A 17550-nucleotide genomic window follows, 5' to 3' on the forward strand; every position below is an offset into this window, starting at 1 on the left:
GCCGCAGCCTCCGACCACTGGCTACAGGACCATACTAGCACTGTCTAAAAGGAATAAGTAAATAGAGTAGTCTCAACTTGCCTACCTAGGTACAAGGATCGAAGTACTATATTAATTCAGGTACTAGAATCATGCTTGTGTGTTTCACTGGCCGTGGCCGTGTATATTGCGCAGAACTGGTATCTATCTAGTCATTATATACGAAATTCGTCTCGTCGTGAATGTCCCTCCAGTCAAATCCTGGACAATGCTCTGGAAGCCCGCTGCAAATGCATATCAAGGACCATGTCTGGATAAGCAAGGTCCATGCCATGCAAACATCATCCAACATGAAAACCAAAAGAGATGTAAGGCCCTTTGCAAGCATTCAAATCATGTTGTCGTTACCGTCAAGGCCGCTCATCGCACCCAGACTGTGCGTACTAATTGCCCGAAGACTTCGAGCATCCACGCTCATACGGTCAGTTTGGCTCCCGCCACTGGCAACTCTCGTCGAGCCCTTGCCCTTCTTTCCTTTGTCTGGACGAGCAACCAACACTTGGGCTGGACACACCACGATCTCGTCATCTCCTTGGCCTCGATCGTCGCCTTTTTTGACGACAAGAGGGAAAAGCACCATTCGAACCACGGCTTGGTTTTGTTCAAGCTCCTCGTTACTAGTCGTCTCACCGCTCCGTTCATTCATCAGACTAGCGTTGAAATACACCTTCCGGGCGAGGTCGCCATTCATGTCGTATTCCGGCTGTAACGGAGGCAGCATGATATATTCTGCCCGTTGCGTGCGCATTTCAATGGACAACTCCACTGCCGTGTGCATGACATGGCGAAGGGAGTTCAGGAGTTGTTCCTCCACATTCTGCGGTGGTGGCAGGAACCTCGCAAGCGTGTTGAAAATTTCAATAGCTACCGCTTCCGTGTCGTTTTCCCGCTGTGCTTGGAAACTCTCGCGCTTGGAAAGCAGCGTAAGTGTGAGAGCTCGCCACTGGTGTACGGCGCTTGTTGGACCGACTTCGGCTAGATTCTTTTCCAGCTGCTTCAGTTTTTGTCGCTGTTCCCGGTCCATCCCGAACAGGTACCGCGTAAAGACATATTCCCAAATCATGGTCATCACCACCGACATGAAAACATCGCGTCGCTTTACTCGATCGGCGAGATCGTCGTCTACGTCGGAACCGTCCAGGATCGCATTGTCGAACCTGTCCACCACCTTCTCATCTCGCACCTCGTTTGTGGTTCGACACCTCTTCAGGTCGCTGTATTTGGAGAAGCGTAGCACCCAGCCCTGCACCTGCTGGCATAGCTTCTGGCAGGCCGCATCGAAGTAATCCTCGTCATGGAAGACGATCACATCGTCCGCGCCGTTCTCTAACACCTGAGCTTGAAGTTCGCGGATCTGGTCCCGGGCTGCTTCCAGGTCCTCACGCAGTCTCGATATTTCGGCATTTTTGTCTGCGAGAGCTGTATCGATTTCATGTCTCACAATAGATTCCATGCCAGCCGAAAGCTCCGCATGGCGTGACCGGAGTGCCTCAAGGGCCGTCGTAGACTCTTCCCATTGTCGTTGTACATCTTCATATTCCTGTCGTAGACTGGACAAACTCTGCTCATGTTCATGCTTCAAGGCTTCGTGTGCGACAACCAGTGAGGCAAGCTCATCCTTCAGACGCGCAATCTCCGCATCACGTTCATGGAGCTGGGCACTTGTGCGGCGCAATTCTTCTGTTGAATGCTCGGACCGATTGAGTTCGAAATTCGCTTGTTCAAGTTGTTGTTCCGCCACTAGCTTGGCTTCGGCCAATGTTCGATTTTCGCTGGCCAACTGCTCCAACTTTGTCTCCAAGTCCTTGACTTGTTGCATACTTCGTCGCTGCCGAAGACTTGGGGGCCGCGTCGGCGACTTTGGACTGCCCGGGTAGGAGCCATAGCCATCCTGAACACTTCTGTTAGTATTGGCGGTTTACGACGGGTGGTAAAGTCAAGCGGATGAACTCACGTAGACGTCTGCCATGTCCCTTTCGCGGGAGGCAGTATTCTCCACCCCCAGGTCACCGACGAGGGGCTCAGAGAAGCGGGACGTGGCACGGACCGGGTCGAAGGGTGAGACGGACTCGGAGGCGGCGCGCAGGTTGCGAACTGACGAGGTTCGCGACTTGCTTCCGCCAAGAGATTTAGCAGCATCCAGGTCACGTGAGGAGGCTGGAAGCGAAGCCCCAGCAATACCTGCTGCAAGGAGCCCACTTCCGACAATCTCGTCCTCATCGGGTGGAGTTTGAGGTCTGAAGGATGCAGGAGGGTGGGCAAATGGATGGTGCCTTCGTGAGGACGAGAATGCTTCGGCAGGCTCCTCACGGATGGTGTTCAAGCTATTCCGGGATGGTGAAACCGCGCTGGTATGATCATGGCCTGGCATCTGGAACGTGGAGCGATTTACCTCAGTTATGTTGGCACGGTCGATCAAGTTTGAGGCAAGTTCGTCGCTGTTTCCTGAACGCTGGGGAGTTCTGGCCTTCACCCTCAACTCTTCGCGGCTGTGGCGCCCATGAATGCTTGGGCTCCGTCGCAGAGGAGTTGATGGCCGCTCAGGGGTCCTGCTGCGGGATTTAGTGGAGGATGGCGGCAATGCTGGCGAAGAATCGAATAGTGCAGAAGCTCGGTCCTTTGAAGTCGACTCAACTGGAGATGGTTTCCTTCTCGGCGTTTCCCAGTTCAGCGCGTTATCAAAAGCTCCTTTGTCAGTTGGAGTTTTTGACACGTCCTCTGTAGAACTCGTGGGCGAGTGCGGCCGGGGAGGACGCAGTGGCTCCCCAGAAGTCTTCATATCCGCTATGAAGTCAGCATCGCTGGGCCCGTGGTCGGCAGAACTTGGGATAAAGCCACTGTCCCGGATCGGGGCGAATGGGTCAACAGGCATGACTGGCGATTCGAACTGGACACCGCTGTCTCGGGTTGCATCCAAGCGTGCCGTATCGCTGACGGGTGCAAGATTGGCGAATGACCAACCGGGCCGACCTTGTTGAACAGGCGAAGGGGGCTTATGTAGTGTTTCCTTCGACGCCTCATTCTCAGTTTTACCAAAGCCGAGTCCAGCTGCAACACCCAGCGCCATATTTATAAAGTCATCTTCCCGAGATGGTGTCGTTGATCGCTGAGATGGCAGATCCTCAGGTTCATCGCCGGTCCATTGTGGCGGGGATCTTCGTCGCTTTCGTCTTTCCCGAGTGCTTGCACTGACATCAGACATATCATCAGCCTCTGGCGGCGGCTCCTTTATCCCTGTCGACAGCTCATTAGGAGACGTGCTCGTCTGAACATCGGGCTTGTCATCTCCTGGGTTGGTAGAATCAGGCTGGTACGGAGGTGCGTTGATGCCGTTAAACTCGAAAAGCCTTCTTGCCTTTTTGGCTTTCTTGTCCTTCTTGCGAGCCGCCTTGCCCCTGGGGGAGTCCGAACTGTCCATACTAACCACTGGGGATTCCAAGCCATGAAGCCCGGTAGTCGTCACAGTGGGTTGGTCAGCGCTAGTCAGTGACGTGTCTCCTGCATTGTCCTCCGGTCTCTGGTCCTTGGGCGCAACGGGATAAGAAACAACACAGGAACCCGTTGCAGCCTCTGTAAGTGCTTTGTCTGACATTTCAGTCGAGTGTTCTTGATCAACTGCTTGCACGTTTGTTCCAACGGGTTCGTTGGAAATTGAAGGACCAAGCTCACTGTCTTGGGCGAGCTGCTTCTCATTGTTTGTCGTGCCCATCTCTGTCAGACCCTCGTTTGTAACTCCAGTAGCAGCGACCGCTTCAGCTCCGCCGTCTTGGCTCAAAGGCTGCTGGCCAACATCTTCAAGGTCGGTTTTGGGCTCTTCTTGTGCTAAGACCGATTCATCCAGCTTCTCAGGTTGAATGTCTGTGGAGAATGTGGTCCTCTCCCTAACGGTATCTGGCGGCCCGTCTTCCGTACCTTGAATATCTCTTGGGGTTTCATGAGAGCTCTCTGTGACGGCTTCTTCCAATGCCTTCCCTCCTAGGTCAACATCTGGCGGTGGCTTTTCTGTGGCGCACCTTTCGTCCGGTTGAGCTGAAGAATCATCTATTGTCAGTTGGCGTTTCTTTTCCTTCTTTTCTCTCTTGGCTTTTTTGGAGACTGCCCACTCATCGTCGACATTAGGCTCAACGGAGGTTTGGTGTATATCGGGATCGGGAGCATTTTCATTCGCTGGGGTTGGAAGGGGCTCTGGATCTGGGGTGATTCCTATATCTGTCGATGAAGCACCGGCATTTTCCACATTCCCAGTAGTAGCTGGTGGTGAATCGAAACCACCTTCATCAAACAGTGACTGACGCTTCTTCTTCTTGGCCTTCTTTGATTTTCTGCTCGTAAGGTTCCAAGCTTGATTGTTTTCAGCTTCACTCCCTTCGACGGCGCCGCTCGGAGTGAATGGTTCCCGAGGGGCATTATCCTCTACCGGGTACACCTTGGAATCGGGCAACATAGAAGCATCGGTGTCTTGTGGCGCGGAGCGAGCTGTAACAAGGTCTTCGGTGGAGTTGGTGGGCTCTGTCTCATGCAACGTCCACGGATCTGGCTCCTCTGCTCCGGTTTCCGCCAATCTGGCTCCGATTGGAGTGCCACCTGTAGGTTGAGCAGCGTCCCCACCCCGAGCTTCCTCATGCTTTAGATCATGGTCCTCAAGCTGTCTGGCAAATTCCCCCTTGGCTTCATCCTCAACAGTGGCCGGTTGTCCCGGTGCCATTTCCGGGGTATCAAACTTGTCAAGATCTCGCTGCTTCTCCTGTCCGGATGGCTCCACTATGTCCAAGGGAGGTTCACGATCGCCTTGCTGATCGTCCAGTACGAGCGCAGGTTCGATGTTGGTATCGGCACGTTCCGGATCAAGTGCAGGTCCTGAGGAAAATTGGTTTTGATGCTCGCTCAGATCCCGAGCCTCGTCCTCGGGCGTGGTATGTGTATCTTTGGGCTCCATGCCGTGCAGAGCTGACTCTGCTCTGATAGAAGAAGGTTCTTCGGTAGGCTGGTCGGTCGGGGTTGGCTGTATTGTAGGCATGTCATCAATCGTGCGGAGCTCGGAACGACGCTTTTTCTTCTTGTCCTTCTTAGCTTTCTTCGAGCTTATATTCCAATTGTCTTCCTCGACAGGCGATGGCGCAACACCCGTCACTGGGAGATTCATATCATCCTTTGGGCCTTCAGTAGGTACAGCCTCAGCGAGGACAGGTTTCGATTCTTCTCCAATTTGCCTGATGTCACTTGCCTGAGCGACGGCGTCAGTCATAGCTTGGTCCAGTTTGGATTGCCGTTTCTTCTTTTTGTCCTTTTTGCTTTTCTTGGTTGTGAAACCCCACTCCTCTTCAGCTACAATATTGGTGTCTTGACTTGCAGCATGATTGTCCTCCTCCAAGGGGGCTTCTTCCCTTGGGGGATCAGCGGAGACCGGCTCAGCAGCGGGGGGTTGAATTTCAGAGGGCGCATGGACAGGTTGTTCGCCCTCATCAGAGGCTGCAGTGGGAAGATCAGCAAGGTTACGCTCTCCTGATTCAGAAGTGGCAGCAGCAGATTCAGGCAATGGCACCTCAACTCCTTCGGGCTTAGCGTTGGGAGGCTCAATCGCAGTGTCCTCCAGAATAGGAGTCTCAGCAGCTTGACGCTTCGTTGTGAAAGGTTCAGTAGGAGGCTCCGCAGGCTCATGCAAGACATGTGCCTCAACCACAGAGGACTTGGAGGATGGTGCATCGATTGGTTGGACATTGACAGTGGGATCTGCAGAAGCACGGGGCTCCGTTGGTGGCTCAGTGACCGGAACCTTTTGTAAAGGAGCTTCGGCTGATTCAGGCTCAGTTCTGGATGGCCCAAAGTCTGGAGAGCTGGGCAAGTGGACTGCGGTCGGATCGGGTTCGATTCTGGGAAGGCCAGCAGCAGGAGACTCGGGCAACGAAGCTTCAACAAGACCAACCTCGGTACTCAGAGGTTCGATAGCTAGCTCATCAGCACGAGGCTCCGGTAGAGGCACTTCGAATGGTTCAGGCTCGGTAGCCAGCGTTTCAACAATAGGGGATTCGGGTAATGGAACTGTAGATGCTTCAGACTGGATAGCAAATTGTTCAGGTGAAGTCTCGGACACAGGAGGCAGAACTGGCGTGAGCTTGCTACTAGGAGGTTCACCAGCATCCGGCTCGGGTACAGGAGCTTGAGCTGACCCAGGATGCACTTCGGCGAGCTCGCCTGGTGGCTCAGCAGCGTGAGACTGAGGGGAAGGTAGTTCAGTTTGAACTGGCAGTGTAGTTATTGGGCTGGTCGTAGCAGACTCCGGTAAAGGGGTTTCAGCCGCCTCTCGCTCAGTGGCGGGGGCTTCGGTGCGAGCCTTATCTGAGATATTGTCATCAATGGAGGCCAGGCTGGATTGAAGTTCAGGAACAGAAGACGGAACCGTCGGCTGCTGAGGAGCAGAATAGTGATCAGCCGAGAAGTCGCACGAGGTTGCTTCGGTTGCTTCGGTTGCTTCGGGCTCGACTGCCCCCGACTCTAGTCCAGTATCCCCTAGGGCTAGGTTCGGTATTGCAACAGCAGACGACGGGCTGACTGGCTGGTCTGTGGTGGGATCAAACGTAGCAATGTCCTCACCTCTGGTAGGCAAGTCGTGACTTTCCGTTTCAGTGCTGATCGGTATCCCGGAGACAGTCTCTGAAGGCGTAACCATGTCTCTGACCGTAGAGAACTCTGAGTTTGCTAAGCCATTGTCGCTTGAGGGGCCGCTCGCTGCAAGTGAATGGATGTCTTCGCTGTCAAGTCCAGCTTTCTCTTCCACCGCACCGGGAAGTGTCTCAGGTTTCTCGGTTGACGTCGTATGCACTCCTGATACTACCTCGCTCGGAGTTTCGTTCTCTGCGATAAGGTTTGTATCTTCGGCAGGTGCGAGAACGTCTTCAGACTTGTCCTCAAACAGATCAATACGCTGGCGCCGCTTCTTCTTGTCTTTCTTGGACTTCTTCGACTTCAAGTTGAGATTAAACTCTTCGTCATCGCCAGGAACCTGCACTTGGCCAACTTCAGTCATTGCTGCATTCACGTTTGGATCAGGCACGTCCTCGGATACATGCACCTCGTCTGTCTTCCTCTTCGACGCAGGCTCATTTGTGGAAACCATAGTATCACCAGCCTCTTGTTCTTGCGTAGCATCAAAGTCATCAAAGGTAAACTTCTTTTTCTTTTTCTTGTCCTTTTTCGACTTTTTCGTGGGCATCGGAAAGAAGGTCTCATCTTCTGCTGGATCCTGCCGTTCGGCTGTCTGTTCCGCATTGTCCACAGGCTGTTGCACCACATCGGCAACGGTGGTGTCGGGATGTTCGGCTGGATCGATCTCTTGAGGTGCTTTCGTGGAGTCACTAGGGTAAAGAATAGCCTGGCCTCTGTTGTTCGATAATGATGCTGCATCGTCGATAGTAGCTGTGACATCAGCCGTGGTTTGTTGGATATCTTCCGGAGTATTCATCTCCTTATCCTCCGGCAGATTCGTCTCCTGAGTAGGATCTGGCTGTTTATCGGACTCAACGATCGTAGGATCAACTTGTTCTGAGGTCTGTGATGCATCGAGGGGTGCTGGGTCTCTGACAGTACTGTATTCCTGGTCGCGTTCATGACTAGGCGGAGAACAGCCAGGAGGCTTACTGTTCGGGTCAGGCATCGCCTCATCCTCCTCACCCAAGACACGTTTCTTTTTCTCCCTTTTTGACTTCTTCTTGGAGGACTTCGTGACCGTGTAGGACTCCGTGGCATCAAATGCATCATTCGTGCCACCCTTGTCATCTTTCCCGCCCTGGTCTTTGGTAGACGATTCTATCACTGATGTATTGGCTGTCCCCGAATCTTGTAGCTCTGGCTCCTCCGGCTGGCCGAGGCGCGTATCATTTGGGCTCGGATCTTTCTGGTGATCATCCATAGGATTCACTGTCCGCTCATGACTTGCTGAATCTTCAGTGGCTTGCAACACGGAGACGGTGGCCCCCCTTGGGCTCTCGGCTTCATACGGCTGACTGGGCGTGTCACTGGTCAACTGGGATACCGCATCGGCTGATGTTGCAGCCGGAAGCACTTCTGCCGCTGGAGCACCAAGCGGACTTTCACCAGCCCAAGCGAGCCTCTTTTTCTTGGACTTTTTGGACTTTTTGGAGCCCATTTCCCAAAGGTCATCTGATGGCTCGACACCAGACCGAGGAGCAGCGTCTGGCTGCGCAGAACTTGACTCGGTCTGTTCCTGCATGGCACCTTTTGATTGCTCAGTGTCTTCTGGCTCATGTAGAGGCTCATCAACAGCCATCAAAGCTGAGGAGCCGACATCTTCAGCTACCATGTCTTTGGCCGTAGCTGCCGTATCGCCCTCACCAGTCGGTTCGCTCATGTCGAAGTAAAGTGGTTGCCTTTTCGCCTTCTTTTTATCTTTCTTTGACTTCTTAGCCCTTTTGTTTGAGGCCGAGCCCGCAAGCCAGTCGTCCCCGTCGCGATCTTCCCCGTCCCGAGGCGGCTCTATCTCCACCCCCTTTGCTTCAGCGAAAGACGAATCGGCAGGTTCGGAGTGGACGACTGCAGTGTCAGCCTCACCTTCTGTTCGGCGAAGCTCAAAGTCATCGCCAAAAGGATTTGGTGGATCGGAAAATTCACCCAAGGCATTGCTGGAAACATCCAAATCGAACAGCCCCCGTTTCGCAACCTCACCACCTCCAGGTTGTTCATCGTTGTCAGCAGCCTCAAGTACCGGCTCCTGATCTGTGGTCACCTTATCAAGGGGGGAATACGTAGCCCCAGAGGTCTTAGAAAGCTTCTTTTGTTTGCGTTTCTCCTTCTTCGACATTTTCCGCGCCGGAACGCCTTCCTCTGCAGACATCGCTGCCTCTGTCTCCATTGCAGGCATGGGAACCTCTTTTTCCTCCTCGATGGTGGTCAATGGAGTACCGACAGTCTCGCGCAGATCGTTCAATTCCGGCTGGAAAGCCTGATATGCTTCCTCGAGGCTGGCTCCATCCTGCAAACCCCTGGCCCGAACAGCCGCTTGGAAGGCCTGCTCAAGAGGGTTCAAATCCGCCTCTACGCCCTCAAAATTCGACAGTACAGACTCGCCTTCAGTGTGTATAGCGATCTCCTTGGCCTCTGGCTTGCTTGAGATCTCCGGTTCGGCCGAATCACTTAGTGCTATAATTGTAGAGGGTTGTGTATCAGTTCCCTCCCCAGGAGGCTCAGCCGCACCTTCTGTTCCTTTACTATCATCTTCAGATCGACCAGAGAGTGTAGGCTCGCCTGGAACAGCTTCAACCGGTCCTTGTCCATCGGCTGGTCCTTGTTCAGGCATAGAAGTGGTAAACGGAGCAAGCCCGGATGCATCATCGTCGGCGGGTGTAGGCTCCAGAGCAACAGGCTCACCAGTTACATCAACCTGAGCCGCAACAGGTTCAGTCTCTGGAAGGTTGGAATCCGCGGCAACGCCTCGGATTGCAGAATCTCCGTCAGAGCTCACATTGCAGGTCATACTATCACCAAGCTGCGTCATTTCAGCGGATGTAGCCTCTGGAACTACGGCATCGCGTTGGCTTGTGTCAGTGATAGAAAACTTTCTTGGAGAAGAGTGTTCCAGCATCTTGGAATCCGTCGCCACAGGTGCTTTTCTATCTGAGTCATGCATGGCATCTGCGGCCAGAGTAGCGGGCTCAGCGGCTTCTGCACCGATTGTAGCACCCTCGATATCAGCAAGTTTCAAGTCATTAGACTCTGCCGCCGGATAGGAATCGATTTCCCCGTGATGTTCACCTTGTTCTAGTTGCGCCGGAAGTACGAGGCGCTCTTCCACTGGCCGAAGGTCTTCTGAACGGGCCTCTTCAGCTGGTGGAGGTGAGGCCGTCCCGATACTGGCCGCTGAAGCAGTTTGCTCCTCATCGGCAACATCACGGCTTGTAGTCATATTGCCCAAATCTTTCTCCAACGTTGGGCCATTGCCTTTCTTCCCTTTCTTTTTGCCCTTTTTGGATTTCTTCGATTGCTTCATAGCAACGGGAAGCACAGAGGGTTCCGAGACAACCCTTGCCGAATCGTCATCTGAAGCTGTATTCTGTTCTGCCATGACAACTTCTGTCCCTGCTCCCGCCCCATCCTTGGATGGCTCTGACCTTTCAGTTTCGATTGTTCTTGTTGCTGGCGCGCTAGCGACTTTGAGATCCGTTGCAGACTCATCCAGAGTTATGGTAGGGTCGTCACTATCCACCATATCTGCTGTCGTAGGCAAATCCGACGCATTGGTTTCTGCCGGAATATGGGGCTCGACAGAGGCTTGCGCAGGCTGAGTTGTAATCGTCTGCTCCGTGGTGGCCAGGCCACTGGGAGGCGACGACCCGTCTTGCACTGGTACATCAGCAGTCTCTGTGATGACACCTGAACCTGGACGGGGCTGGCCAGTGCCTTGGTCTTCACGAGAGATAGCCTTTCCATCGCTGGAACCGGCACCAGACGGCTCAAGGCCTTCAAGACCTGATGCTGAGGTGTCTGCGGGAGAATCTGAGCTTTCGCCCTTCCCATCTCCAGGTGATGTCGGCCTCAATGCATGCGTAGCAGCACTAGCTATGGCTCCCACAGAAGCAGCAGCTGTGGTCCATAACGCGCTCCGCCACGAGTTAGAAGTAGACCTAGACCTCGAGACGGCCTTTCGCCCGCGGCTCAGACTCCGGGATCTTGTGGCGGATACACTTCGACTCCGAGCGCTCATATAGTCCTGTTCAGTTTCTGTGCTGACGACACTAGGAAGCGGGCTGCCCATGCCAGCCTCCTCGTCCACTGCAGGCATTTCCTGTAGCGAGGACGGATCCTGCAAAAGCTCGCTTGGTGAATGGAACTCATACTTCAAGCTAGGCTTCTTTTCCCTCTCGCGAGCTCTCTGATGTTCACCAGGAACGGGGGTGGCCGATCTAGAATCCAGATAGTCAGGTGATTCACGCCTCGGTTCTCCATCTGGCCAGTGAGAGTAGCTATGTCGTCTGGCGGTCGTCCGGAACATATCGGCATTGATGCGTGAAGGGGTGGAATATCCAAACTCTTCCTGAGCCTGTGCTTCGGCTCGAAGATCTTCCATGGAAGGGTGCGCGGAACTTGTTTTGCTTGACGGCAAAGACGGATAATCTTCCGGCGCTTCAGGGGACGCCATATTCTTTGCATAATTCTGCCTTTCCACCAGGTAAAGTGGTCGAAACTCCTTGCTTGAACGAAACTCTGTTGATTTGGGACGTCCCTGTCGGGTCCGTGGCGTCGTCAACGGCGAACCCGGAGAAGCTATGGGAGAGCTCATTGCAAATCGTGTATTGGTGGGCGAAAGAGGAGGACGTCGGAAATGTAAGGGCACCGCAGTTGGAGAGCTGACGATCGCCGGGCTAGAATGATCATCTGAAGTTTTGATCATAGACAGACGCCGGGTAGAGACGGGCGTAGCGAAAGTTGATGAAGTGTGGGCGGCATCATTTTTTGAGTCCTCATCTTCCTCGCCATCAGGTATGAGCTCACGTCCACTGTCGCTCGGCTTACCGCTCTTTTCTTCTTCACCAGAGACTTCATATTGCACAGCTCCATGTATTGATGATTTGGACGTAGATCTTTGCCCCGAGACACCATTAATATCCATTTGTGAATTCATGACCGTTGTTGGTGGCATTTCGGGGCAATCCTCTAAAAAAGGCTTGCCATCTTCAGGAGGTAGAGCCGAGCGCTCAGGAGATTCCTTCGCAGACACGAATCCATCATCCGCGCTTTGTGTTCTGGAGATAGAAGCCCTCTCCGAAGGCTCCGAAGTACGACCCTTTTCCCGAGTAGAATTAGGGTCAGCGAAAGCCACGTTACCAGATTCCTTGTTCTTTGAGCGTCGCTTCTTGCGCCGTTCTCTAACACCGTCCTGTCCACGGTCGTCTCGCTCGTCTGGTTTGAATTTCGCGGAATCCCCGTTCCTCGGAGTTGTGAAATCATTTCCCGAAGTGGAGAAGGCAGTACTCGAGGGTGCATAGTTCTCCTCGTCAGCGTCTACAGGGTTTGCCGACTGGAAGGGCGGATCGTCAGACGCGTCAAGTCTGCTGCTGGGGTTGGGACTTTCTTCTGCCACCACTGACTCAATTGGCTCACGAATGGAGTCCACGTTTCCTCGCTCCGCATCACTGCGAAATATAATGGTGGGCTTTTGGAAATGTTCCTGGCCATATGAAACTTGGGATTGGCCGGGGCCAGGATGAGCAATAGTCTCGGGGTCTGATTGTGGATGCCTGCCTTTTGAATTGTTGAAATCATCGGATGCTGCAAGTTGCGCCAGTCCGTCACCGTGGATACCCCGGTCGAGACCGGATTCACTTGCGGAGGGCTCAAATATCCCTTCTTGGTCGCTGGGCTGCTGTTCAACCATCCTCTGTGGGTCCCTTGCAACAGTTGGAGACTCATCATGTCGCTGATCATGGATGACTCCTAGATCGCTCACTGTCTCGGCAAAGGGGCTTTGATAAACGGCTCGGCCACGGTCTGATCCTTCAGAAGGCACAGGGCAGACGCTTCCAGGTTCCGTAGCTACGTCCCTGGCTTCCTGTGGGCTTCCTGAGCTTGCCTCAGTAGCCTGTGGGCCAGGCTTTCCTGCAGAATCCTTATCTTCCAATCCGTCTACCTTCTCAGGTTCGATTTGTGAAGCTTCATTGTCATCGATCGTCCAAGTAGGGCTTAATTCAAGTTGGTCGTCAACTACTGGAAGCTGTCGCTCGAGCTCCTCTGCTTCTTTTCCTCCCAAAGTCCACACTCGAGTAATGTCAGGCCGAGGTGGTTGCTCTTCATATGTTGTGTCGTTTTGAGGTGCTGCTGTGCCAAAAAATCGGATATCCCCTTCGTCTTCATCCTCCGTTCGTGGTGGTGAGTTTGCGGCAGGTCCTTTGTCCAGTGGAGTTCGGCTGTCGTGGAATTCAGCATCCCCACCGCCAGAAAGGGCTTCAGACTCGGTACTGTGACTCTTTCCCGGAAGCTCCGTATTATCGGCACGTTCTGTAGTCAAATCCGCTGTAAAGTCTTCAACAATGTCTTCTTGGATGCTGTGGGCCTTGCTGCTGGGCGGAGTCGGTTCAATCAACTCTAACATTGGCACAGGCCAAGGATGCAATGTTGGGTCGTCCTCGAGATCTAGGCCGAAGGGTCGATATGTGAATGGGTCAAAAGGGTGTCGTCGATTTGGCTTCTCTGCGCCCGGCACGATCTCTACCACATTCGCCCCAATATCGTCCCTATGCTCTGCCCTTGCGTTATGTTCTTCGAGATGTTCTTTGAGCTCTTTTGGAACGAAGAACGTCCCGTAATCCTCATGCACTGGCGAAGGAGTCGACCTGACACGCTGTGCTGCCATGCGCGCTATTCGCTGCTGTTGGGAGTCGCGGCTGGAAGACGCATCCCCATCCTTAGTCTTTTTCATGCTTGACTTCCGTTGGGGTTGAGATCCGTCTTGTGCCAAAGGGCGTGCCTTGTGTTTGCCAATGAGTAGAGGTTCAGAAAAGTCGACGCCCTTGCTTGATCGCTTAGTCCTTTGCAAGTCGCTTCGATCCTTCATCAGGCGTTGTTCTTCGTAGAGACGCGATAAATCTCGCTCTATCTCAGCGATGCGCGCATCTGCCGAGTCAGGTGACCCTGCATCCAAGTCGCGCGATGGATCTTTGCTGGGAGTGGACTCATGAAAGGCGGTGCCTGTCGACTGGTCAGTGGCTGCTGCCATTGACAATGTCGCATCAGCAGATTTTCGCCGACGACCCTCTCGACGCCGCTTCGCATCGCCAGGTACATCTCGGTCATGATGCCCCTCCTCAGCCTGCCTGTCCGCGCCGGTGTTCTTCGCAAAACGCCCCAAATCAAATTTGGCAGGGCTTGAATCTCTTCTTCGACGCATTGTGCCGTGTGTGGCAACAGGGTACGCCCTCTGCTGTTCTTGAACACCGTAACGGCGACTTTTATGCCCTTGCTGTCGCAAGTCAGAGCGACCAATATCGTGGTCGTCGTATCCAAATTGCTCGTCATGAATCAGCGGAGCAACTGGTACATACGGCTGCGGCTGTTGCAAAGGCACGGAAGAAGCTGATATTCGAGGGACTTCAGTTGCGATGCCATTGCCTGGATAGATGCTCCCTGTGGGATCTTGCGCGAGACCCTGGATACTCGACTCGGAAATTGGTCGAGGGTCCAGGGTTTGCAGTGGAGGGGGACTTTTACGAATTGCCGATCGCCTTGAGTCATCATGTAAAGACGCTGCAGAGCTGACAATTGCTGCAGCCCCTGCGGCTGCGATTGCTGCAGCTGTTGGGCTGACTCCAAATCTTGTCGATTTGCGCTCCTCTCTGTAATGCGGTGAGTTATGGTAGTGCGTCCGACCGTGTCCGCGCTCTGAGTGTCGAGAACCGTCCATATAATGGGTCGTTCGTGGATGCGCCGTCTGGTCGCGGGAAGGTCTTCTAACCTGAGGTTCTGGGATTTCTTCCCCATACGCAAGGGACAGATCCACGCTGGAAGAAGATTGGTCATCGTCGTCATTAATATCGTACCACCCATCATCCTGTCCGACATAGTGGTCCTCACCACTGCCCATCCACCTGGAGGCTTCGTTAGTACCGAAAGTTTCCCTACCTTTACCCTTTTGACGATCGCTCTCAGCAGCGAGAGCATTGCCCTCGGCTACCAGTTTCAACATGTCCTTCATTGAATCCCGATTTTCATGCTTCGGCCGAATCACGTCACGGCGCTCTCTTGCGAGTTTTCGACGTACAGTGCCACTGCCGTAGGCAAGATCTGCATCGGACGAGGAACTGGAGGCATTTGAAAGATTGAAGAACCCTTTTGATTTTTTGCCCTTTTGCTTGTTTGCCGAAGGGCTCGTGAAGAAGCTGGACAGGCCATCCGAAGTCGAGGTAGGGAGCTCTACATATGAATGCATCGGAGAAACTCTCTTTGAGAAGTGTGTCTTGCGAGGGGATGGAGAGCGAATCCCATGTTTCCGCCGGTCGGACAGTTTCTTGTCCAAAGCTGCTGCACCTATGGAGACCCCTGCTGCAGCAAGACCAGCGTTCACCGCCGAGCTGCGCGACTGGCGACGGGTAGAATCAGACCACGACGCAGACGAACTCGAGTCACGCCGACGAGCCTTCCCTTTGCCGCTCGTATCATGGCGCTTGTGTCTAGTCCGATGACTTCTCTGCTTTTGCTTCCGAACATCTTCCGAAGAAGAATATCGCCTTACCCTGCGTCCAGGGTCAACATTATCGTCCCGGAAATGGAACTGCGTTGGCTCAGTTGGCCGTCCTGACTTAACCGAGTAGGTATCGTCAAAGTCATGTTGATTCTTGAGAATGGCGTCGCCTATTTTTGCTGCGCCATAGCCGGCCAGGCCGCCGACTGCAACATTCTTTGCGCTTGCACGTCTTCGTCGCTCTTCATCAGATGAATACCGCGCTGTCTTGTCAACGCGACTTGTGCTCCCATACCGGCTGCACGACGAAGGTCTCCGGCGTCGGTAGTGATGCTTTCGTGGTGCGTCTGCCGGAGAACTCCAAGGATCAAAACAATATTTGCAAACACCAATCGCTTCGGTATATTGCTCATACTGTGCCACGGCCTCAGGGTCACGAAACCAGTCAATCAGTTTACCGAGCGGTCCACGGCGTTTGTGACGATGGGCCTGTTGCATTGGTGCTGTTTGAGGAGTGGCACCACCGCTCATAGCACCCGAACCGTCTGCGTGGTGAAGGTAGTGACTGTGCGAATGCTCGTCATGGGAGTGGGCGGCCATAGAAGCGCCTGCCACGGTTCCGGCCAGTGCAGCGCCAGCGTACATCCCGGCATTAGGATAACCCTGCAACGGCGCCTCGAACCCAGGGGTACCAGAAAGCCCAGCCGCGGACACTGGAGGTGGGCGTACTGGTGTGATACCGGCAGAGCTGGCCATTGTCCCTGGATCCAGACCTGAATAGTACTCCGCGGCAGCTCCAGTAGTAGCTGATGCTACGGAGGCATTGGACGCACCGGATTGATGGGCAGCATAGGTCGGCGGTCTTGGTCCATGAAATCCAGGACGAGGGCTGGTTCTTGGACTGGTGTTAGGATCGTTGTATTTGCTAGGCTTGTTCGAATTGGGGCGCCCGTCCTGAGGTGGTCTCGAAGCGCTCGGCCTAGCAATGTCTGAGTCAACGACACTACTATCAAAATAGCTCGCAGCTGCTCCAACTTGGCCCACACTGCTGGGTTCAGGTGGAGGTCGAGGCTCAACAGAGGGCTGCATCAAGTGCGACTGTTCGGCGTTGGTGACGATGCTCGGGGGATTGGGACGCACGCCAGGCTGGGAAGCAACTGACTCTCCCTGATCGCCGTAATACTCGGTGGCCAGTCCGGGGGGTCGGTATGGCCGAGTGTAAGTCGCCGGAAACGCCCCGGGAAACTGATTTTCTGGTAGGGAGGCACTGTCTACTCCGCGATCATGCGTCGAGTCCTTCAGGTTGCTGTCTGCTCTGGAACCCTTGTGAGCACCATCTTGACTGGGCCTGTTATCCCTTCTCGACTTGCGCCTCGATTCTTCACCACTTAGACTTCCCCGCGATCTTTCGACCGTAGACTGGTCAAGTTTGTTGTCCCTGCGGCTTCCTCTACGCGTCTCTTCGTAGTCGCCGCTACGCTTGTTGTCTGCTCTTGATCGGTCGCTAGGAACCTCGCTGATCTCAGTTGGCTCAGCAGACAGTGCAGTCACAAAGCTGCCTTCCACAGATCGTGATTTGGTAGACTGGCTTGAACGCGCCGTATCGCTAGCGGGAGGAATGGCGTTCTGAATTGCATCGCGAAAGTCGTCGCGGCGGCCGGACTCTCGTCCAGACGAGGCTATCGATTCGGAGAGGGCGCGTCCATCTAATGATTCAGCCTCGTAAGTCCGTCGACTTCGCTCGGACCTGGACACTGCTTCAGAGCCGCTCCGTCGGCGGCCCGAGCTGGATTTGCCCATGGCGCAAGCGGGACGGGTTGACAGGTTCGCAAAAAGGTCAGTGCGGAGCGGGCCTACGCGGTTGCCGTTCGTCTCAAGGTGCGCAGCGGCCGTAGTAATTCATCATATTGCAGTGATCCGTCGATGTCGGCGAGAGAATCCTGGTTGGCTCTGATTAATGTGCCGACGAGCACCCAGTAGATGCGCATGTAGTACGTAGGACAACGGCGCTGCCTGGACGGTCGACTGCTGTTGTACTCTGCTTAATTAGTAGTAGGAAATGCAGTGTTCTCCAATGACAGTGGCTGGGGTCTCAGCCACATTTCCAGCCTCACGTGGATATACTAAATAAGATTGCCATGAGAATGAACACCAAACTGAAGAACACTCCATCGCAACAATATGATAATATAATGGGATGTCAACAGGGTTGGTGACTCTCACTCGATGTAGCAATTGAGAAGAGCTACATATGGACGGGTCAATGCCACCGTTGACGAAGCATGAGATTCATCAAGCTTGTATACCTACTTCTCGCGGCAATCAGT

General features: G+C 53.9%; 1 protein-coding gene across 1 annotated transcript; it reads right to left on the minus strand.

Moving 5' to 3' along the window:
• Nucleotides 1–367: 367 nt before the first annotated feature.
• HMPREF1120_05572 (uncharacterized protein) lies at nucleotides 368–17023 on the minus strand (the record flags this gene model as incomplete). The annotated part of the gene is made up of 2 exons (XM_009159754.1): nucleotides 368–1930; nucleotides 1994–17023. The coding sequence occupies 2 exons, from the start codon at nucleotides 17021–17023 to the stop codon at nucleotides 368–370; spliced, it is 16593 nt and encodes a 5530-aa protein (XP_009158002.1).
• Nucleotides 17024–17550: the final 527 nt, after the last annotated feature.

The sequence above is a fragment of the Exophiala dermatitidis genome (genome assembly GCF_000230625.1).
Source record: "Exophiala dermatitidis NIH/UT8656 unplaced genomic scaffold supercont1.4, whole genome shotgun sequence".
Taxonomy (NCBI): domain Eukaryota; kingdom Fungi; phylum Ascomycota; class Eurotiomycetes; order Chaetothyriales; family Herpotrichiellaceae; genus Exophiala; species Exophiala dermatitidis.